The sequence below is a fragment of the Clupea harengus genome, chromosome 7 (assembly GCF_900700415.2).
Source record: "Clupea harengus chromosome 7, Ch_v2.0.2, whole genome shotgun sequence".
NCBI lineage: Eukaryota > Metazoa > Chordata > Actinopteri > Clupeiformes > Clupeidae > Clupea > Clupea harengus.
The window spans coordinates 7,388,204-7,410,958 of NC_045158.1; the positions used below are offsets into that span (position 1 = coordinate 7,388,204).

Here is a 22,755-nt window from a genome sequence, read left to right on the forward strand (position 1 = left end):
CAGAGAGCACCCGAGGCCTGAGCGCTGACCGACTCACGGGCAGGACCCCTCCTCAGTTTGGCCCCCGTCTCGCTCGCCCAGCAGTAGAGTTTGAGGATGCTAGTGTCGCTACGCGCTATTGGCTGTGCTTGAGCTTCAGCTTTGACGCCACCTGAGGTCGCCTGCATCCCACCTATTGGGTCATTAGCGACTACACACCCCCCCCCCCCCCCCCAGTCCATTTGGAAGCGCGAGGCTTAGCGTCTTTACGTGGGGCCCTGTACTCAACAGCTACACAGAGGCTTGAGTCCACACAAAACCGCCTTCCCATGTCCTCATGTGTCCTGCATGTCCCCATAAACCACGATAATCAGTGCTGATTCCACACACACACACACACACACACACACACACACACACACACACACACACACACACACACGCAAGCACACTCAATCACACTCCCAAATCCTTTCGGCCCATTGTCCGCTGTGCATCAAAGAGGGTGGTGATTCCATATGCGGGGGAAGGAGAATGAATGCTCGCCGCTTTACGCAGTGTTTATTGTGTGCATATTTTTTTTTTTAGTTTTTTTTCTTTTTCTGTCGACTTGTTTGTTAATTTCCACCCTTCATTTGTCGAAAGCTTTTCACGTTGCTCAGAGTGTTTGTTGCAACTGAACAGGGACAGTGATAGTGGCACATTACATAGATGTAAAGAGAGCTGAGGCTGATGAGGAAATAGTCTTTTGTCAGAAGGACAGAGGGCTTAGTTGGCAAAGCTACTGGTCCTCTTCCTCATTCGCATGTGTTGGACAACAGTGTGCTTCTCTAAACTGCTTACAACACAGTAAGAGGTTTTAATCAGGTGGTACCTTTCCATAATAACTTCTCCAATATTTTCACACCTTGTACATATGCAGGTGTTTAACATGTGAGTGTGTACCTTCTCTGTGATGGTAAGTGACACAGCTAGAGATTCATGATGTGTGCAGGTCAGGTCAGGGTTTGAGTGCAGAATGAAGACGATAGACGTGTGTACACTAGAGGTGTATTGGTGCACAAGTCACGGTTCTGTTCACACCACAGTTGGCACATCACGTTGGGTTGAGTTCAGTACAACAGGGGAAAAGGCAGCAAAAACAAATAAAAGGCTAGGCTTGAACAGACAGTAGCACAAGTTACCGTTTGTTCCACCAAGTGTCGCAGGTGGGTCATTTGCACTTGCCATAGCCAATCAGCTTGAGCTAATCAGCTTGAGCTAAGCTTAGCATGGCATGCTGCTGAGGTTTCTGGCTAGAACTCGCTTGTGAAAAGTGGTGAAATTTGGTTCTGCAGTACTTTCATCAGTCTTCACACATAGGTAACCGCGTATTCTCTGTACGCCTGCATGCACTGCATCCCATCGTGACGGTTCGGGACCAATAGACGTACTGTTACACCCCTAGTGTACACATATCAGTTTGAAACAGGAAGTTGGGTCATTTCAGAGATCAGGTGTAAAATATATACAACAAATCTGCATTTCGGGTCATTTTTGTTTGTAGGGGCAGCTAGGCCAAAAAGGACAGCTGTAGTGTGCTAGCAGTGTTGTGTCAGAGGTACTCATGCAGCTGTGTATTTGTGTCTGTGTTTGTGTGTGTGTGCCTGCTCTGCTGTTAGAGTCATGGTCTCTGCTCATTGTCATTCAGTGTGTTTGAGAGCCTCTGCTGGTGATTTTTATGTTTTCTTTTGGTCAACCCTCCCTGTGTGTGTGTGTGTGTGTGTGTGTGTGTGTGTGTGTGTGTGTGGTATGCCCCTTTCCCTCTGCAGCCCAACAGAAAGCAGTGGCGATGGAGCAGCACGGCCTCTACCGGCCGCCCTCTGAGGAGCGCCTCTCCCCTGGCCAGCAGCCTCAATCCCCACTCGTCAAAGGCAGCCAGAGGGTGGTCACCTTGGCCCAGCACATCAGCGTAAGTCTGCCATTTGGGTCTGAATATGTATGTGTGTGTGTGTCTGTCTCACTGACCTCCATCATGTTTGGCTGTGTATGGCAACTAGTGTTTCCATTCACAATTATCTTGTGTGAGTGCAAGAAAATGTTCTATACCTAATGCTGTGTGTGTGCGTGTGTGTGTGCGTGTGCGTGTGTGTGTGCGTGTGCGTGTGTGTGCGTGTGCGTGTGCGTGTGCGTGCGTGCGTGCCTGCGTGCGCATGTGCACATACATGATTATATGAATACTTCCTAAGAGTTGAACTAGTTTGTGTGAGAGGTTTGACTAACTCATCCTCTCTCGTCTCCCCTACAGGAGGTCATCACTAAGGACTACACCCGGCAAAGCCAGCAGTCTCAGATGGGCAGCCAGTCCTCTCTGTTTGGGTACCAACGCTCCCCGGGCCTGGACCTCACCCGCCCCCCCAGTGCCCCCCAGGCCCAGAGCAGCATCCAGGAGTCCTCGGGAGACAGGCTGAGAGACCGGTAAGAGCTCAAGCACGCAGCATGGGCAGAGATAAAATGAAAAAAAAAAAGATGAAAAAACAATCCAAGGTCTTTCCATATCAGGTTAAAATGGTGTGTGTGTGTGTGCGCAGATCTCCTCCTCAGAGTAAGCAGTCTCCAGTGAGCATGTCAGCCGATGGCATAGAGCCGGTGTCACCACCAGGGGGCGTCTCTGAGGCCGAGTCTCAGGGGGCTTCCTACCCAGATGACCAGGGGGAGCAAGTGTAAGACACTCACCTATGCAGTCCCACACATAGCCTCACACATGGCCTATAAAGCAGTCATGAACACGCTCTTTTTGCATTCAGACACTTAATCCCTGCTCTGTCCCTTTGTCTGTCTCTGACAGAATGGGCTCTCGTTCTCCGGCCAGTGGTTCCCAGCCTCCAGCCTTCTTCAGCAAACTGACGGAGAGCAACTCCGCCATCGTCAAGGTGAAGAAGCAAGAGATGATCAAGAAGATCGGCAACGAAAGCGACTTCAGTGAGTTGGCACTCTCTCACACACACACACACACACACACAAGCCAGCATTCTCTGGTTTCACACGCACATTTTCAGAGAGGTGTACTATTTTATTTGACTGTAGATATGGTTTTTATGTGTGATGAGGTTGTTAATCTGAGTACCTCGGTGGAACTTCTTCTCTCCCTCACTCAGATCCAGCTCAGCCCGGCACAGAGATCTTCAACATGCCGGCCTCCACCACTGCTGGTTAGTTTCAGACACACACGCACACACACACACACACACACACACACACACACACACATTTACTTATAAAGGCCAACAAAATCACACACTCATTTGCACACACCTTTGATCAGAACCAACCATCAGTTATACCAGCACACCTTCATAAGCACCAATACAATTGAACTTCCTTTTTCCCACTGCTATAAATGCCTTCACTTTTCTGCTTCGTTTCTGCCCCATGTCTCTACTCTTCCACTCCTCTCATTTCTCTTCCCTCTCTCTCTCTCTCTTCTCCCTCTCAGGTCCTGTGAGTGTGCGTAGTCACCCGGCTCCAGAGACGGGCGGTAACACCATTGGCCTGGAGGCCATAATCCGCAAGGCCCTGATGGGCAAATACGACGAACAAGGTGAAGATCGCCCGCCGACCTCCATGGGCCCCACCTCCACAACCCCTTCCGGCGCTGAGGGTCACCAGGAGGAGTCCTACTCAGGTGAGCACACATTGGGACCTGGTTCTCTGGGGGATAGAAACATCAGACCGAGGCTTTCCAAGTCCTCCTGTCTGTAAGTAAAGTTTCCCTATGAGACATCACCATACCTAATGACTGCTGTGGCATTACTACTCATACCTGGGTGGAGCCTGGCCTTTTGTAATAGTCCTACATTATTCATTTTTTTGTTTTTGTTTTTGCGCTTGAAAATGATATACATGGCACTGAAAATTGTTTGTATGCAGTTTTAAGTCAGCTGCTCTTGGATGATGTTGTTGGCAGTGACACTCCTCCGCTGTGTGTGTGTGTGTGTGTGTGTGTGTGTGTGTGTGTGTGTGTGTGTGTGTGTGTGTGTGTGTGTGTGTGTGTGTGTGTGTGTGTGTGTGTGTGTGTGTGTGTGTGTGTGTGTGTGTGTGTGTGTGTGTGTGTGTCTGTGCGGCGCGTGCATATACGTGGTGCAGGAGCAGGCAAGCTGAAGTCCAGCGGAGGCGGCCGCTCTAACGGGCGCAAGGCCAAGTCTCCAGGTCCGGGTCTGTCTGGCGGGGAGAGGCCGTCCTCTGTGTCCTCCGTCCACTCAGAGGGAGACTGCAACCGCCGCACGCCCCTCACCAACCGCGTGTGGGAAGACCGGCCCTCCTCTACTGGTACACACACACACACACACACACACACACACACACACACACACATAAATACATACATAGCCCTTAGCACCTGTATTGAGTTACAACACACACACACACACACACACAAACCCCAACCCCTGCTTTCCTTTAATCACTCTTTCTTGCTCTTTCTCAGGTCCCACTCCATTTCCCTACAACCCCCTCACTATGACGATGCGTCTGCCCATGGTTCCTGGCCCTGCCCCTTCCCCCACTCAGACCAATCAGAGTGGCCAAGGGGCGAGCCAAGGCCGTGCCTGGGAGGAGGAGCCTAAACCCTTGCTGTGCTCTCAGTACGAGACGCTGTCCGACAGCGAGTAAGGGACACACACACACACACACACACACACACACACACACACACACACACACACACACACACACACACACACACCTCTCTCAATGACCAGAACAATGCCCCAGACTGTTGAGAAATTCATTGCATCTGTCGCTACCGCTGCCGTTGCATTAGTCTCACTGACCAAAACACTCAGATCAAACTCACTCATAATGCACAGGAAGAAATGGGCCCAAGATGGAACCACACACACACACTCAGACACAAACAGACACAGTTGCCCCACCCAACCCCTGAGCTCCATTATATACCTCACACTCCCTGCTGTGGCCCCCACTGATGCAAAGGCAGTGAGTGGTTACGTGTGTGTACTTGTGTTGTTTTAATTTTTTTGTTTGTTTTTTTCCTTCCACTACTGCGTAGGTGTGAGTGTGTGTGAATATGTATAAAGATGACTGTTTAGTGTATTCTTTTTCTGCACATCCACATTAGCTGTGTTCACTCCAGGACTAGTCTTTACAAGAATCACTTTTTCAGAATTCCTTTTGCAATTTTCCTCTGTCACGTGTGTCTGTTCTCTTTCTCTGGCCTTATTAATGCACACACACACAGACACAGCGTCACCATGCTCAGCACAGGGCTCTGTGCGCTCATGGCTCTTCAAGTCCTAAGACACACACACACACACACACACACACACACACACACACACACACACACGTACATACATACATACAGAGGCACCTTGTAACTCCTCACATGTGACTGAAGGACTCAAGGCTCACTCACTAACTAGCTTAACAAACACTTCTACAGCAACAAAGTGGAGCCAGTGTGGCCCTCATACAATCCTTACTCTGGATCCAAGATGGCTTATAGGAACCCCCCCCCCATTCATACTTAAGATCCAAAATGGCCAAAAGGAACCTCTAGTTACCAGAGCCAATGGCTCTCAATGCATCCAGTTACCCCAGCTAGACGAGAGCTCTGCTGCCATCAGAGTGCATCCAAAACCAGATACTCATCCGAGCATCCCCCCAACCCCCCCCCCCCCCCCCCCTTTTTTTTGTGTGGACAGTCCTGTGTAAAGTGAGCTACAGTTCATTTTTTTTGACGGTGATTTGTATTCTTCTATTGTTCATTACTTTTTGGGATTGTGTCAAATGATATGATATCTGTTTATGCATTTTTGCAATGATGTGTTCAAGTGGGAGGGTCATATCATTTTGGTTTACAGGGTACACATATGTCCACATGTCACATGTCTGTCTGTCACATGTTCAAACATAGTTTCTTTTTCCTCCTGTTCTCTTTTCATTGTCATTTTTTTTTTTCATTTGCACCTTGTCGACTCCAGACATGGAAAGCCCCGTCACAAGAGGCATGTTTGGCGTCACGAGACCTGATTTGGCTCGCTTTCACAGGGGATGTATCTTGTTTTTACGTTTTGTTTTACCTTGTGTATTGTATCTGCGTCAAGCACTTAGCGTCTGGCCTGGCTGTCTGGGCCTGCTCAGCCCAGAGAGGGACCTCACACAGCAACGACACTTTACTGCGAAAGGAAAAAAAACAACAAAGAGCTTCTGTCTGAATATCAAACCCTAACCCCTCCCCCTCCACGCCACCTTGCCTGCTGATTCGCTTGACGTTGATGCGTTGTTGTCGTCGTCGTCGGATGTTTGGATTTGCCCACACCTATGGATAAACGACAATCATGGTGAGAAGGAGAGGATGAGGTGAGTAGAGCTGCCTCTCTCTCTCTCTCTCTCTGTCAGGTTCACCCGGCCCTTCACTTGGGAAAGTATGCATGTCAGATGTCAGGAATGTTCAGCCGAGCGACCCAACAGAAACACAACGGCAGAGGCACACGCGCTGCCCGAAAGGCCTGGGCGACCTCTAAACTCTGGCCTCCCCACTCTACAGTAAAACAGGAAGTCTGGCCTCTTTGCCTGGCACGTCCCCGTCCCGTCCCCATCCCAAACCCCACACTATGTCCTGTACAGTCCCACTCCTCCATGTCAAGTGCCATCTCCAGTAGTACACGTGCGCACGATTGAAGGTATGAACTACTTGGAGGCTGCTCGTCATGTCCTTCATGTTAAAGTGTATACCTTCGTTGTATCCTCCTCTCATTATTCTCTAGAGTTGGAGAAGGCAAGGTTCTTGTAAAAGGCTTTGCAGGCCAAGTAATGGAAGCTGATTGAATACATAAAAGGCCCTGATGTCTCTCCTTTTTTTTAGCTGTTTATATCCTCTGGTGGCAGTGGTTTTAGTACTTTAGGATTAGCGTGGCATGAAGTATTTTTAAGATCAGCCATAAGCATATAAAGCCGCTTGTGTCTCACGGTGTTGATTTAACCTGAGAATTATTCTGAAAGTAAACCCATTTTACAGTCCCTCAATGGTTTTGTTCCATTTATAAACATTTTAACCCATTTTCAGAAATGTTTTTGCACTCAGATTTTTCAATTTGTTCTGTCATCAATCTGGTGGTAATTATAGATGGTTAATGAACATGATGAAAGTGTGCGTGAGACCTCAGACTACTCAGTCATTTCTTAGATTTTTCTATACGCTCACAGTCCTCCACACCCTCACAATCACAACAATATCACCACTGACGCACCAGTACAGGCCAGTGTATTTTTTTTAATCAGAAAAGACAGAGAGCACAAAGTGAGAATTGTAATTCCACATATCGCTCCCTCTCCTCCAATAATGGAAATCAAAGAACATGACGAACACCACCCACCCCACCCCCACCCCCCCAGTTTTCTGCTAACTATAACAATTTCATTGCTCTCGTTGCATATGGGGTCTGCTTTGGATTATTGACAGATGCCATCACCCCCCAGGACTGCTGATTGAGGTGAAGGACTAAGGCCTGATGCTCGGGCTTCTGTCGCACCAAGGGTAGGGGTAGAAAGTGGGGTTGGGATAGGAGTTGGCCATGGTTCAGAGCACCATTTTGTACTACCACGTTTGCGCATATGTGTTTCATTCATCCATTTTGCAGGATTTTTTTGTTCTTTTTGTTTTTTTTTGTTTTGTTTTTGTTTTGTTTTTTAATGACAACCCAGTGTAAAATAGACAGGATTTGTACATAGACATTAAGAGATGTACATATTTATGTGGCTTGCTGCAAGGTTGGTATTCACAGACAAAAAGAAAAAAAAGAAAGAAAAAAATACTGTTCTCACTGTTTTTTTTCCTCCAGTTTAAACATGGCCCACCAGCAAGCTTTTGTGGATAGCAGTGTAAAAAAAAAACTCTTCAAACAAATTAAAAGTGAAAAAATACGTAAGACACTGCCTTAATGTTGAAATAAAAAGCTTATTGCCATTCACTTGATCTTGGTCTGGAGTTTTGTGTTCTACCTTTCGGTGTAGTTAATGAATATTTGAATTTAAGTATATCAAATAAATGTCACTCTTGTTATGTATATGTAACTAAAATCTAAAAACATCATTGTAGAAGCAACACCAGTTTACCATCACTTGATTGCATTGTCTACATGTACAATTACATGCCGTTTGCACGCTGTGTTGTGTCCCATGTAGGCATAAAGGCTGTACAGATGCAGGGGCAATAAAAGATTTACCACCAGAGGGCGCTGGTGTTATCCACTGCAGTCACCACTTTTTCCTTAGGTCAGAGCACCGTTTCTGAGGGAGTACGTCACTTAAAAGGCAGCGTGATGGTTAAAGACTAGCGTATTTTAGGGTTATAGATATGAATGGGTAATTGATATAAAAACTGAATGCCCTGAGGGGGGGGTGTTTTATTTTAAATTTTATTTATTTATTTTCTTTGCTCGGGGTAACATCGAATACATAATTCAGACTTACATTTTAATAATTAACCGTCAATTAAACAACAGAAAAAAAGGTTGGTAAGATGGCTGGTTTTCTCATTAACAGTCATTTAGAGTAAACAAATAAATAAATTACATACCTTACATACATACATATATACACAAGTACATACATACATACATACACATATATATATATATATATACGGCACATACATACATACATATATATATATATATATATACGGCACATACATATATACACAAGTACATACATACATACACATATATATATATATATACGGCACATACATATATATATATATATATATATACACAAGTACATGCATACATACGGCACATACATATATACAGAAGTACATACGTACACGAGTCGTGTGTTTCCCCACAGTTTACCTTACGGTTTTTGACCTTACGGGGACTAAAAGGTATTTTCACTTCATACCATTTCTAATATATAGGCTATACCAAACTAAAATAGTGCTTTCCTCACACTTATTTTAACATGTATTGAGGTGAGGTATTTTTCCTGGTGTGTTTAATATAATACTGTGCACATTTCAGTGTGGAGATCTCGCTAAGAGCTCAGGCCTTCATGTTTGGACGCTGGGATGGATCCTAGACCCGTCATTTGTCCTGTGCTGTACTGATGCTGATGTCTACAGGTGGGTGGGAGGTAACGCCAGCAGAAGTGGTGCCCACCCTGGTACACCTGGCACCGGTGCTTTGTTGGAGCTGCGAGTTCTGATTACATTTTGTGGAATCCCACAGGCAGTGGGATTTTGTGGTCCCTTTTGATTATCAAAATTACTGTACTGTACAAATTACATTGTTTCTTAGCGATTAAGTTGTTATTGAGTTTTGAAACAATATATTAATTTGCCTCGGACTTTGCCTCGGACATAAAACAGTTAAGCAATGTAATGTGTGAGAGTTTACAACACTGGTGTTTGCTTTGAATTTAATGCTAAAAATGAACACAAGTTTGGGAATGTTTGGGTTTGGGAATTTTTATTTTATTTAAGATATACATTTTTCCTCTTTAAATTATTTCCTCATCTGTTTTCCAAAACAAAAAGGACACCATCAACATGGGAAAATAAAATATACAAAAATATAAAGAAAATTATGAAGTGCCGCATTGCCACATATACAACAGGAAAAGTATTTTACATAAACAAACAAATCCTCAAAACGTTAAGAAACAGGAACAGTAATCTATTGGAGTACTCTTTAATTAAAATGAAAATAAACTCTTATTTAGTTTTGTTTTTGAACATCCATCACATCAACCAACAAAGACTTTACACAGACCATCTTCACTTTCCTCAAACCCTCACAATTATTTATTATCACACAAGTCCTGAACAAGGACTCACAGCATTTGGTCTCGTTTACAGGACTTCTGTCAATAACTGAACCTTTGAATTACCCTCCTTTACAAGAGACCTGTTTCTTTGTAGGTTAGCAGACCTTTGTGAATAATCAACTAAACTTCCTGTTACCACCAGTTTACTCCACTCCACATGATTCACACACTTCCAGACTTTCACCTTTCACTTGCACTTAGGGGAGTTCCTGTGACCATCTTGTAGGGTGTCCAGATTGGTAAGAATTGCTTTCGAACCCTCAATTTGACTTTTGACTGTCCTTTTGAGTCCCCATAACGGCTCACTTTCGTCTGTCCCACTTCTCGACATGCATTTCAATTGAGCTACTGTGTAACAAATATAATATACATGTATAGTGAGGGAGATTAATTGGATCTGATCTGTTTCAGACCAGACCAGGAACAAATCCATTCCAGGCTCGGCTGCTGTCTGAGTCCGATTAGCTTATTTTTTTTTGGAAGTTGGTGTATCGATTAGTCAATCTGCAGCTACACCCCGATACTGCAGGACTGGAATGGCCTCCCCCCGACGGCCCACTTAAGCCACACTTACATCCAGACAGACCTAACACAGGCCTGGTAAAACTCACTAGCCACAAGCCATCAACCTCTTTCCACCTAACGTATACCATCGTATATCCATGTCCTTTCAGACCGCTGTGTCTGTGTCTTTTCACTCTTCCCCCTCACTCCTCCCTTTGTATTTTGGCTACACCTCGCTATGTAGTCATACGCTAGAAAAATTGCATTTTTCTTACCAAGAACTGGTAATACAAACTTTTATACTTAGAATAAGAAAGATTTTCATAAATGAGGTAAGAAATCTGAATTGCATAGTTCAATATTTACCAATTTTTTGCATTCATCATCCAACAATGTAAGACAGACAACAAGAAAAAGGACAGGTACTTAATCATCCTTTAGAAAGGAAAAAAAGTCATATATGTAAATGAAAGGAAACTCTTATTTTAGGCATACTATAGTACACTGTCTGCCTCAGCTGAATCAAAGGACTTAAATAGGAAGTGGAGAGGCCAGAGGAGCTTCTTTGATGGCATGCTCATAATTACCAAACTCTTGAAAAACTGAATGAAAAACGCCAAATGCAGGACTATATTACAACTAAACCAAAAAGAACAAATTTAGCAATTGATGCATACAGTATATTCTCTATATGCTGCTTACATGAAGTCTTTCGTCTAAAATTTTCCTAATTTCCACGGTCGTTTTGTTCAATTCTGCAAGAAAAAATTGCTGTGGTATTTGAAACAGGATTTAGGTCCAAAAATAATGTCTTTGTCTGTGGAGCATGTTTTTTTTTATTATTATTATTTCGTCAAACTATATATTAAGAGATATTATTGATAATTGTATTGTTTTGGCACTATAGAAATAAAATGTACTTGAACTATTATTCCTATCGGGATGCTATTATAAAGAAATCTGATCCAGTCCGAATCTGATGTACTGAATCTTACTGATAAGATGTGTGAGTTAGTACTGCACCAAACACCTGCATTCCCCGCAGACGTCCAGGAGCAGCACTTGTCATGACCGTGCCACAGCTCTGGCTGATCGGAGGGCCAAACAAATGTCTTGTTTTTGTGGATACCAATACTTCCCAGAGCTTGACAGTCTTACTTTCTAATTGTCAATTTTTTTGGTCCAACCTTTCAAGTGCTCACATGACAGGCCTGGTATCCTGCTTGGAAACCAGCTTACCCAGCAAGCAATAGCAGATGGGAACAAAACTGTACATATATACACCGATGAGTGCAATCAGGCAGTCAGACAGCTGTGCTTAACATACTTGGCTTTCCAAGAGAGTATTAAGTTATGGGAGTATGCAAAATAACATAGGATGCATTTCAGAATGTACTATTCTTCCTATAACATCTGTCTGCAGGATGCGAGCCACAGATATGTTGGCTGAGGATGTATTTGACATGGTGCCCTTGGGAGTACTTCAGCACAGTGAGGGAGTTTTTTTTCTGAGGAAGAGCTTTGAGGCAGTTACATAAGACAAGTAAATAAGCGAAAAAACCTACCAAAAAAAAAATGATTTAACAACACGGTAACCTGCACCAATCTATGTGCTACCAGACAAGGACAGAAGGCCACAAAAAAACGGCTGACAAATAAAGCGCTCCTCAGATTTCTCCCTTTGATGCTGGTCTGCCTGTCCATCTTACTTCCCCCATCACACACACTCTTTTTCTAAATGTCCATTGAGATCCCTTAAAAAAAAAAATACATCTTCGCATCTTCGATTGAACACTCAATCCCCCGGCCCCATCGCTCCCCTCTCCTCTGGCCCCCCTCCACAAGAGGCTCTTTAAGAGTTTGTAAGGTAGGTGTAACTGCTGTTACACTCCATTCATGTTTCCTGCGATGGCTTGGTGTTTTTATTCACCATCCTAAAACCGTCTTTGCCAACGCCCTGCTCCCCCTCCCCCCTCTCTCCGTGGTCTCCTCAGAGGTCCTCGGTGTAGATGATGCAGGGGCTGAGGTCCTCGCTGGACTCCAGGCGCACGGTGGAGGAGAACCAGCGGCGGCCGGCCCCAGAGGGCTGGTGGCTGAGGGTGGTGCGGCACGTGCTGCGGGCGTGCTTGGGGTAGACGATGGCCGTGCTCTGGTAGCGCAGGGGCCGGTGGCGTGGCTGCAGGTAGACCTCGGACTTGTAGTGACGCCAGGTGCAGTTGGGCGACGCCACCACCACCGTCTCGCTGAAGTTGACGGGCACGGGCACGGGCGTGCAGTAGATATGCTCGCGGTAGTGGCGTTCCGACGCGTACCTCACGGCAGAGTGGAACCTGAGTGGAGGATGGGAATGAACAGGACAAAGAGAGGAATGAGAAGGTATGACAGCTGAAGATGAGCAGAAGAAGAGAGAGACTTGCTGTATGTACTTTTCAGGTAGGGTACTACGAGTGCCAAGCTGGAAGTATAGTAAGTCCAGACGTACTGATAAAATGCATCCTACCAGTCTGCTTAGAGTGACTGATGTTCCTATATGTATTTCACTCGCATTGTAGAGGCATTTGAGCCCAATGGTCTACATTTAAAACGTAAAATTCTCCCCCTGTTTTTTGAGACAACCATTTGAAAGTGCTAATTTAAATGGAAAATAAGGTAATTGGTGAAATCATCTGGATTGGTTCATGGAAGAGAACAAATATTACAAAACATTTATTTTCCAACCCAACCTGGAATTGTACACCTCTACAACTTTGCTCTTCAATGCGATGTGATCATTCAAACCCTATCAAAGCCATAAGATCTAAAGGTCGATCCAGGATTCTGAGTTGTGACCTAGACAGAACTGTCACAAACTGACAGTCGTGAGCTCTAGGTCAAACACGGTAATGGCTAAGATGGAGCATAGGAGAAAGAGGGGAAGTTCGGGGAGGGACACTCACTTGATTTCCTGCTCAGGTTTGGGGTTGACCTCGATGCTCTCTCCATAGACCACAGGCTGCATGCGTGTCTTGAGCTCTGTGCCCTGCGAGTTCAGCAGCAGGTAGGGAAGCTGTGGGATGAGGGGAACAAGGTTGTGAGGACACACAAGGCTTCTACATTTGGTCTGTTGGTGACGCATTTGCCCAGTACAGATTCCAGAAGTAAGCATTCCACTCCACTTTCAGCCACCTGGATTTGGAACTAAGCCCCCATTCCTACACTCAGAGTTGGGCAGTGGTGGTGTTTTAAAGTGCCGTTTGTAAGTATGTTTTCTGATTAAGCCTGATTTGGAATGACAAGAAAATGTAAAAAATGTAAGACCAAACATTAAAACAGCCACACGATAACCATATCAAGTTAAATTAAAACAGGGAATAAGGGAATACTTTAACTTATTTCTTAATAATAATGCCACAATCCCTTTGAGAAATAAACCAGTATTATCCATTTGACTTATTCACACTTTTCTTACATTACATTATTGATATAGTAGCACTACCTCCTTCAACTTAATATTTAAAAACAATTGACTTTTCATTGTCTGTTTTCTTATCATCAGTAATGATATCAACAAGCTTGAGAGATTCGAAAATGAGTCTTGGCGTTGGCCAAGGTCAACAGTCTACAAGGAGAACTCCTTAAGTGAGCCGGCCAAGTCACTGAAAAACTGCTGTGAGAATGCAGCTATCCAAACAGTATACCTTTAAAGGGGGGTGCTGAGAGATACGCAGGCACAAACACAGATCCCTGTGAGATAAAAGAGAGGTCCTGAGTGAAGGCTGGCTATAGAGGAAGTAAGGGCCTGGAAGGAAGTCATGCCTCAGTCCCAGTCCCAGTCACTTCAAATCTAGCAGGTGAAAGCACTCAGGCAATGTCTGCTTGTATGTTTGTTGTGTGTGTGCATGGGTCTGTGTGAGGGAGTGTGAGAGTGTATTTGTGTGTGTGTGTGTGTGTGTGTGTGTGTGTGTGTGTGTGTGTGTGTGTGTGTGTGTGTGTATACACATCTGTTTGTCTGTGTGTGGGCATTGCCTGTCTGACTTGACTGTGTGGATGTCCACATGATATCCATCTGTTCTGTCTATCTGTATGTGGGCTGTTCAATCTGTTTGGGTGTCTGTCTTTATGCCTGTCTGTGTGTGTGGGTGTCCATTTGTTTGTCTGCCTATTTCATAGAGTGAGTATGCATGTGTGAGTGTGTGTGTGTGTGTGTGTGTGTGTGTGTGTGTGTATGTGATTGGTCTGGGCATTTTCAAGACTCCACCTGGTCCAGCCATTAGTGCTCATACCAAAGCCAGCCTGAGACCACGTGCACACTCACCACGTGCACACTCACCGCTGTCTACTTTCAACTCCGCGAGCATTGAGTGAACTAACCTGTCTCAACTCACAGTTACACAAATACACACTCACTTACTCATGCACACAAGACATGCCACCGTTCCTTATTCATCCCACTGACACTAGTTCAATTACAAGTGCGATGACAGCCATATTTACATGGAAAAAGTCTGCATTTGTCTCAGCTTTTCCCTTTTTTCCCCTCTCATCCTGTCCCGTTCCCTTTTCTGTAAGCTGATAGCTCACTGCCAGGAGGTGCAGACACACACGGGGACACCTGGTTCTCGCATCCAAGCCTTGTGTGTTTATTTATCATGCCTGTCCTCTGAAAAAGTCAGAATAGTAGCTTTAGCGGGAAGCCGCTGATGTTCACTCATAATTCTCTTTAATGGCGGCGTGCTCACAGAAAAGAGAGAGAGAGAGACCTGCTACCAGAACATCCACTGGAACAGGAATAGTTCCCATCCACTCTTCCTTCTCTCACTGCAGGGGTCAGGCTCAGTTCACCTCAGGATTTTGTAACTATGAGAAGTGAAATGAGAGGAGTGTGGGAGGAGAAGTGAAAGGCTCTTTCACCTGGAGCTCCGAGCACGATCCTAATTATAAAGCTATTCCAGTCCTCACAAGATTCTGGTCCTCACAAAGGTTCTGGTCATCAACAAACCTGGTGGATGCGCTGGTATGCATTCCTCGATATATACTGTTTGAGAAAATGTGAAAGTTACAGTAAATAATGTACCATGTCGAGAAAAACTTTGCTGCTTTCCCTAGTTTGGAATTGTTTGAGTAAAGGGGTATATAACAGGTGCAGCTGTGTGTGTGTGTGTGGCATGGGCCTGACACAGTAGACATGGCCCAGGGCTCTGTGGCGTTCTACTGGGCAAGCGACGGTTACATATTCCAGCATATGGAGGCAGTTAAGGAATGCCAGTAATTCAGTAACTCTGCTTTGCTGGATACAGCTGTTTCAGGCCCACGGGCAAAACATACCCGCCTGTCCGAGCCATCTGCATATCTGTGGGGGGAGACAGCGGGATTCAGACAGACACTTGGCCAATACTAGAGCATGTCAAGAAGAGAGGGAGCCAAAAATATTCTCTTTCATTCTGTCTTCCTGTCCTCTATCAGGGCGTGTGTGTGTGTGTGTGTGTGTGTGTGTGTGTGTGTGCATATGTCTTGGACTAGTTTGGGACCAAGCTTGTATGCCACTGTAGGCCAAGGGCATGGCCAACTGTGCAGACTGCAGCAGACATATGCAACCACACAGTAATGACAAACCCACACACACATATACACAGCTCTTGGTTCTACCACACTACCACAGACGTGCATTATAAAATAGCACAGGAAACTAGGCACGAGTGCATATTCTATTAAAAAAAGTCCAACTCCTCTCTACTATCAACGGTGCATATGACACCATAGAAGTAGGAGGACGCACGTGAGTTACATTTTCACTTGCAAGTTTATATCTGTGGTATGTGCCTTGTATCATGTCATTCAATCAACGGATCCTGTTTGATTCGAGGTAGGACTAACAGGCATCCGGAGTGAGAAAGAAGGACAGAACAGCTGTGCGTTTTGTGTGTGTGTGTGTGTGTGTGTGTGTGTGTGTGTGTGTGTGTGTGTGTGTGTGTGTGTGTGTGTGTGTGTGTGTGTGTGTGTGTGTGTGTGCTATGATTAGCTGTGTGTGTCCAGCTGCATTACAATAATGGGTGTGTACGTTAAAAGTGCAGCTGCAAATATGAGTGTGTAAGGGAGTTTCTCTCTCTCTCACTCTATGTGTGTATGTGCACTACAGCTACTTTGCTACGGGAGTCTCTTTAATAGCCGTTGTAATAATCTAGCCAGACAGGGTGCTACTGGCACAGAATATGACTAGGTTTGTAAAAGGCCCACAGACACACACACACACACACACGTAACAGAGCTAATTTCTGAGTCATTTCGAGCGTTAGGTATCCTCATCACGGAATGCCAAAGATGTGTGTGTGTTTGTGTATGTGTTTGGGGGGGTGTTGTTTGTGAGTCCTTTGCTAAGCTCTGTGACTTTGACCGATATTCTGCGTCAGTGGTGCAGCAACATAATAAATCATCTCAACCAGAGAAACATGTCTCTGTTAGGAGTGGGTGTGTGTTTGTGTAAGTGTGTGAACCTCAGATGAATAAGTGACCAGAGCAGTTCCTCTCTATCCCTCTCTCTCTCCTTCTCTCTCTCTCTCTCTCACGCTCTCTCTCTCTCTCTCTCTCTCTCTCTCTCTCTCGCCCTCTCTCCAGTGGCCACTCCTGTGTTTACCGACTCCCCTTCCGTAACGTCAGGCCCCAAACCCCTGTGTGGGAACAACACGTGCCTTGAGTCGACACACAGTGAGAAAGGGCACCGTGTACGCTGGTCCTCTGAAGTTCTCTCGTGTGCCACACCCTCACCACCTCCAACCAGTCTACCTGGGTCCTCTACACACAGTCTACCTGGGTCCTCTACACCCAGGCCGCTATGTGTTGCTGTGGCTGGAGCTTCCACCACTAGGTTAAATTAGCCAGCAGAGGTCACGGCTCTCTTATGCAACCGTATTGCAATGGCCTCCGTGAGCCCCAGCCGACTCCCCAGAATAGAGTGTGGAGATTGTTCTTAGATGGCGTACAAAAACAACACCAAAATAGACCTCCGGAGTGCAAAGGGAGAGCGGAGAGCAAAGTGAGAGCTTTGTGCAAGCTCACGCACGTCTGACTGACGACTGACACTCAGTCACACACACAGACGCACAAACATGAGCATAATTGTGGCTTAACTGCTGTATGCAAAGTGATGAGGGAAAAAAAAGTGTAGTTGGCCTGTCATTTTGGGTGTCCATATTTCCCATAAGAGATATGAAAATAGCATATTTGACGTGAGCTGGAGGCGAAACTGAAACGTGGACTGTGACCGCCATCGAACAGCAGTGCAGTGGCTGTTGTGAAGTATAGGGTGTGTTACCAATAAAATGCGCTGTGAGGCTTTTTCAGTCAGATATATGGTATTCTTTTCCCAGTCGCCAATGGCTTTGGGCTGTCTACCACCAGTCCTTTGAAGGCACTCCTCTGATAATGGAAGCAGTCTGAAGTGCTCAGGTGATGAAAGCATAAGGGACACACCCGAAAGGCAACACTGCTTTCTTCTGTCTGTCAATCATTGCAGTGAGTCAGTAAGAGAGTAGGGTTACAACCATGTCTGATTTTGCCCATTTAAAAAAAAAAAAAAAAACAGTTTCCCCTCTTACAAATAGTTTGTCACAAATTGTATGTGTATATATATATATATATATATATATACAGTATAAGTGATATGGTTCACTGATAAGGTTACCATCTTTGAATATACATTGTGTATATATATATATTGAATGTGATAAGCTAGAATCAAAGGGTTGGGTGAGTCAAAGATAACAACCTTATCAGTGAACCATGTCTCTGTCTCCAGCACCACAGCTAATCCATACAGGTTACCACACATACGTGCAACTCCCTTGTGACTACCTGTGCGTAGGAGGTGAGCTGCTGTTGGAGAGATCATGAACAGCCATCCATGAACAAGTACAAGCATGTCTGTCAGTGTCTGTCTCAGTTGGCTGTGTCAGTTTAATCGTTTTAAACTGGAGCACAAACCCTCCTTTACAAAAAGCTCGGTGAGCACTGAGAAGGGGTCTATATGCTTAGCACTGGGGCAGAAGGAAAGCACACAAACACGCACGCACACACACACACACACACACACACACACTCACACGCACACACACACACACACACACACACACACACTGAGCAAGGGCATAACAACTTGAACTTGCTGCCATGAGCTATGACATGGGGTAGAGTAGTGCCCTCATTTACAGCGCAGATGTGTTTTTGGTTTAATATCAACCGATTCAACTTCATGTGCCCTCATTACCTACGTCCTCATGTACTGTGCCCTTAAGTCGCTGCACAACCCAGTTTTCCAGTAACTAGCAGGTGCGGTGCAGTTAGCTTAATGTGATATGTAACCTTTAGAAGGAGAAATCAGAGCTGGGCTATGTATCCTGGGCATGTTATACAGTATTATACAGTGCTGAGAGTGTGTGTGTGTGTGTGTGTGTGTGGAGTCTTTCTCTCTGTCTCTCAGATAGATACGCAGACACACAGAGTGAGTAAGAAAGAAAGACCGTGGTTCACATGACTGAGAAGATACATGACTGAGAGATCAGTTACATTAGCTGCCACTGTCTTTGCGCACTGCCAAGCACCCAAACTCACAAATCACAAGGTCAAACTGTTTACACCTCCCACTCCACCTCCCAAGGGTATCCTGTGCTTTGCCACTAGCATGCTATCGCTACGTCCAGACCCACAGGCTTAACTAGAGTATGGGATAAAGCTTCATGGAGAAGTTACGTTCTCTTTGTTACTTGTTACTCTTGTTACCACACTTCTGGAAAAGTTTATTGCCATTACAGTAATACCTTCCCTTTAATGCAAAGCCTACTCTAAAGCCATTATTGCACGGCCAGGATGTTATGGCTATTGCATGTACTTTTAGAGCTGAAACTTCATTGACTTAAAATTCCCATTTGTGCTGGCAGGAAAGGCTCACAGCTGCAATGAAAAGCTGCAACTTTTTATCTCAACTTTAATCCAAGTCTTAAGAGAAAAACAAATATTTTTAGTGTGACTGGATTTTCACTATACATTTAATAATGTATTTATAAAAAAAAAACAATGATAAAAATGTGCCCCCAATTTTGAGTTTAAAGTCAAAGACAGTTTATCTACCCCAGGCCTTTGTGGGGTCTTTTGTGTCTGACTGTCAGCAGCTGTGATGGCCTTATGATTACACACTTCACATTAGCAAGCAGCAGTTATAGAGAGGATCGGCTACAATACAGTCCAAACAGATAGCTGAAATGTGGTTTAGGGTGATACCCAAACCTTATTCTGACACAGTATGCTTACATGTCTCAATTAAATAATGCGTGATATAGTGAAAGCATAAGAAACCAAAGAACAGGCCTGTGTTTATGTCCTCATCATGAGGTGAATTGTGTGTACAACAGAGACAACTTAATCCCCAAAACACATGCATTCACCATCCCAAATGCATGCCCCTAAACAACTGAAATAGTTTTGTCTCACCTAAGGAATTGCACATAGATTACAAAAACTTTTTAACTCATTCCAGCATTTTTATCCCTTAGCCCCAATGTTATACCCTATGCTGGCTGTCTGCCCTAGCCCATTCAACAAACACATTTCCCTCGCCTTTATCGGGCCACCCCATACAGAAAACATTTCATCCTAAATTACTGATCCCATGGCAAATTACGACTTGTAGGAGACTGGGCTTCTTTGAAGGATATGAGGAACTGCTCTGCCTTTAAACACAGACGTTTAAAAGTGCAAATCCTTCCTTTCGTACTATGTGAGGGGGTGCATGTCAAAGTACTAAACTCGTCTAATTTCTGTTGGTTTACTCACATGTTAATCATTACTGAGCCTGTCTGAATGAATGCATTCGTGCGTCCTTGTTTTTTTTTTTTTTTGACACACCATGAACGTTCAGGCTCAATATGTTGCCAAAGACTTGTGGCGTCTATTCAATCTACTGGAGTACAAATGCACATATCGGTTAAGTTCCGTTACTACAAATATTTGTTACACATGTCCTACCTATCTCCTCCTTTCTATCTAGACGGAGAATGCTTGGACCTTATTGACCTGGTTAAACCACCTGTGTGGGCAATGGGCATGTTAAAGACACAACCGACCGGTAGCACCCTGCAATGTATATTTGAAATAAGAGGTGAAGTGTGTATACTGACATGGGACAGAACCCATCCAAATATGAATGGAAAGCGGCCATTATATTATCCACTCACCAAAGCCCAATAACCTATTACGCCCCAAATCCACACGACTAAAAAACTATAATATACAAAATAATTCAACCAGTTGCATTCTATTTCGTTGAGTGCATTTAGGGGTCAGAACAGAATTCCCAAGATTGTGTCCAGATGTGCAGCACTGATTTACAGTTACAAGGCTATCTTGCCTACTGCAGCCTTGCAGAGGTAGCCAACGTTGCTTTTTTAAAGTTAACCAATAGCTGGTGATCTGTGGTTGCATGAGTCGGAAACATGACAAAGCATCTCTGAGCCGGTCACCCATAACCGCTATGAATAGATTGTAGGCCTACTTAGTAGGTCAAAAGTTTATCATTAGGCTATTCGCAGGTTGATTCCCAAAATTTTGTAACGCAGCGCACATTTGTGTAGCTCGCCCCATGGGCTAAGAATTTTGATGTGTGCAAAATATGGATTTTTAACTTACCAACTTTCCCTCTCTGCTCTCTTTTCTGTAGAACCCATGGTGTTGCTCCACAGGCGTCGTACAGCTCCCCGATCGTGACTCGAGAAGCCCGGGCGAAAGTGAGTAGAAGGGCGGACTAGGGCTTGGGGGTAGTCCTGAATCCGGACTGTCGAGTAGCCCTTCTCGATTTTTGCCTTTTAGACTATCATCCATAGCTTGTAAATGTAAGTGCCCCACCATTTCTGGAAGAGCTGACCGCAAAAAAGCAAAGCGAATTCACTCCCGACCAAGCGTGTAAGTTAGTCTGAATAGCCAAGAGGAACGTGTCCAAGTTTTTTTTTTGACAGATCTTGTCAGAAAATGCCTAAATATCCCATTTCACGCCAAGAGATGTCTCCGCAAGTCATGCAGGACTAGGTCAATCTCTAGAAGAAAGGAAAGACATGACAATAGTTATTAAATGTCTTATTTTGTATAATGTTGTACCCATTTAGAATAAATCTCTTCATTACCACTCTGTAATGTGTAGGCTGTAAGTTACTTCTCCCAGTAAGTTTGAAGCCACTCTTCTTTACAAAACTCACGACGTTAGACTACATCACATCGAATGAAGTGCAATAGTAACGTTATTTCCTTACCTTAGCGTTGAAGATCTCGTCAATTTGATTGTCCGCAATTGAGATCACTTTCTCCTGGACAGTATTTTCAGATCATGTTGAAAGACACCCCGATACAAGAGTTTTCCCAAATAAAACAGCTAAAACTACACGCGTAAACAAATCAAAGTGTTTACCTATGTATAATGTCGCGCAACTGTCCACAACTACACCTCGACAGAGAATAAGTTGTGGAAATAATTTGGCCACCAATATAAACTCGGCTGTCGCTTTCGGTCTCACTCGTTCATCTTCTTCTCTCCTCTTTCTTTCTCTCTGTAGTGTGTCTGCCTGGCACTGCGCTTCCAGGGATATAAGCGGAGTCTGTCCTCGCTGAAATGACCAGAGCAAGCGCTTTGGGGCCCCTCTTAACGGGACTGCCTGCTTTCTTGCATCTGGAGCCAATCCAGTCCCGTTGATGGACCTGGAACACTTCCAGTTTTAGCCGGTAGGGCGAGCACTTCCGCTCCCAATCACATCTATGGGGATTTATTTAATGAAAAATGTTCATTTACATGATGATACAGTGCAGTTTGACTATCTCTCTTAACCTGTTAGGGTTTAAAGGAACAGAGCTCACGTCTGTAATGATAGCCTACTGGCATTTTAAAAACGTTTGGGCAGTGACTTTAGACATTAAGAAATTCCAACATCTGTTATAAATCATTCATTTGCTATTAGCACATGATTTTAATAGTTGAAGCCTAATCTCAAAACTCAAATTCGAGGCCTACCTCTCTCCCAAGATCTTAACCAAACTATTTTCTAGGGGCGGTTTAAATTGGTTTTGAAAGATTGTGTGTGTGTGTGTGTGTGTGTGTGTGTGAGAGAGTGTGAGAGAGAGAGAGAGAGAGAGAGAGAGAGAGATAGCAAGGAAGGGAAAGGAAGGGAGAGAGTTGTGTGTTCAATATTGAGTATTGAGTTAGAAAATCATAAACCGTTATCACAAAATGGCTATACCATGTAATCCTGGGACAGACACCTACAGCCATTAGTGCTTCTGGACCGGACTGGAAGAAGAGAAAAGTAAACTAATGACTGTAGAAACAGATCTTTACAGTAACAGTTACAGAGATAAAGACATTTTTATCTCGAAGGGAGGCGCTCTCCTTTGAGTGCCCACCCCAGCACCACACTACAGTTTCTCTATAGT

General features: G+C 44.6%; 2 protein-coding genes across 13 annotated transcripts in view; one reads left to right on the top strand and one right to left on the bottom strand.

Moving 5' to 3' along the window:
• The window catches only part of ncor2 (nuclear receptor corepressor 2), an 89,504-nt gene extending 84,289 nt beyond the window's left edge, over nt 1-5,215 (top strand). For 8 of the 12 annotated variants that reach the window (XM_031570325.2, XM_031570335.2, XM_031570334.2 and 5 more), the window contains 8 exons: nt 1,791-1,930; nt 2,267-2,436; nt 2,550-2,681; nt 2,807-2,940; nt 3,117-3,170; nt 3,455-3,643; nt 4,105-4,287; nt 4,445-5,215. In XM_031570325.2, coding sequence (XP_031426185.1) covers nt 1,791-1,930; nt 2,267-2,436; nt 2,550-2,681; nt 2,807-2,940; nt 3,117-3,170; nt 3,455-3,643; nt 4,105-4,287; nt 4,445-4,629 — 1,187 coding nt within the window. In that variant the 3' untranslated portion in view covers nt 4,630-5,215. The remainder of the gene's footprint in view (nt 1-1,790; nt 1,931-2,266; nt 2,437-2,549; nt 2,682-2,806; nt 2,941-3,116; nt 3,171-3,454; nt 3,644-4,104; nt 4,288-4,444) is intronic. The other 4 variants (XM_031570326.2, XM_031570327.2, XM_031570328.2 and 1 more) reach the window with 4 other exon arrangements.
• Nucleotides 5,216-9,508: 4,293 nt separating this feature from the next.
• Nucleotides 9,509-21,981, bottom strand: rflna (refilin A). The gene is made up of 4 exons (XM_012815935.3): nt 21,585-21,981; nt 20,968-21,371; nt 13,251-13,360; nt 9,509-12,644 (listed from the first exon to the last, which is right to left on the bottom strand). Exons 2-4 carry the CDS (start codon nt 21,184-21,186, stop codon nt 12,305-12,307), a joined length of 669 nt encoding a protein of 222 aa, XP_012671389.1. The 5' UTR covers nt 21,187-21,371; nt 21,585-21,981; the 3' UTR covers nt 9,509-12,304.
• Nucleotides 21,982-22,755: the final 774 nt, after the last annotated feature.

Excerpts from the sequence above, each read along its gene's own strand:
- rflna (XM_012815935.3), bottom strand. The coding sequence starts at position 21,186 with ATGGTGGGGCACTTACATTTACAAGCTATGGATGATAGTCTAAAAGGC. Across the intron at positions 13,361-20,967 it reads AGAGCAGAGAGGGAAAGTTG|CTTCCCTACCTGCTGCTGAA; the intron begins GTAAGTTAAAAA and ends CTCATCCCACAG. Across the intron at positions 12,645-13,250 it reads AAACCTGAGCAGGAAATCAA|GTTCCACTCTGCCGTGAGGT; the intron begins GTGAGTGTCCCT and ends TCCTCCACTCAG.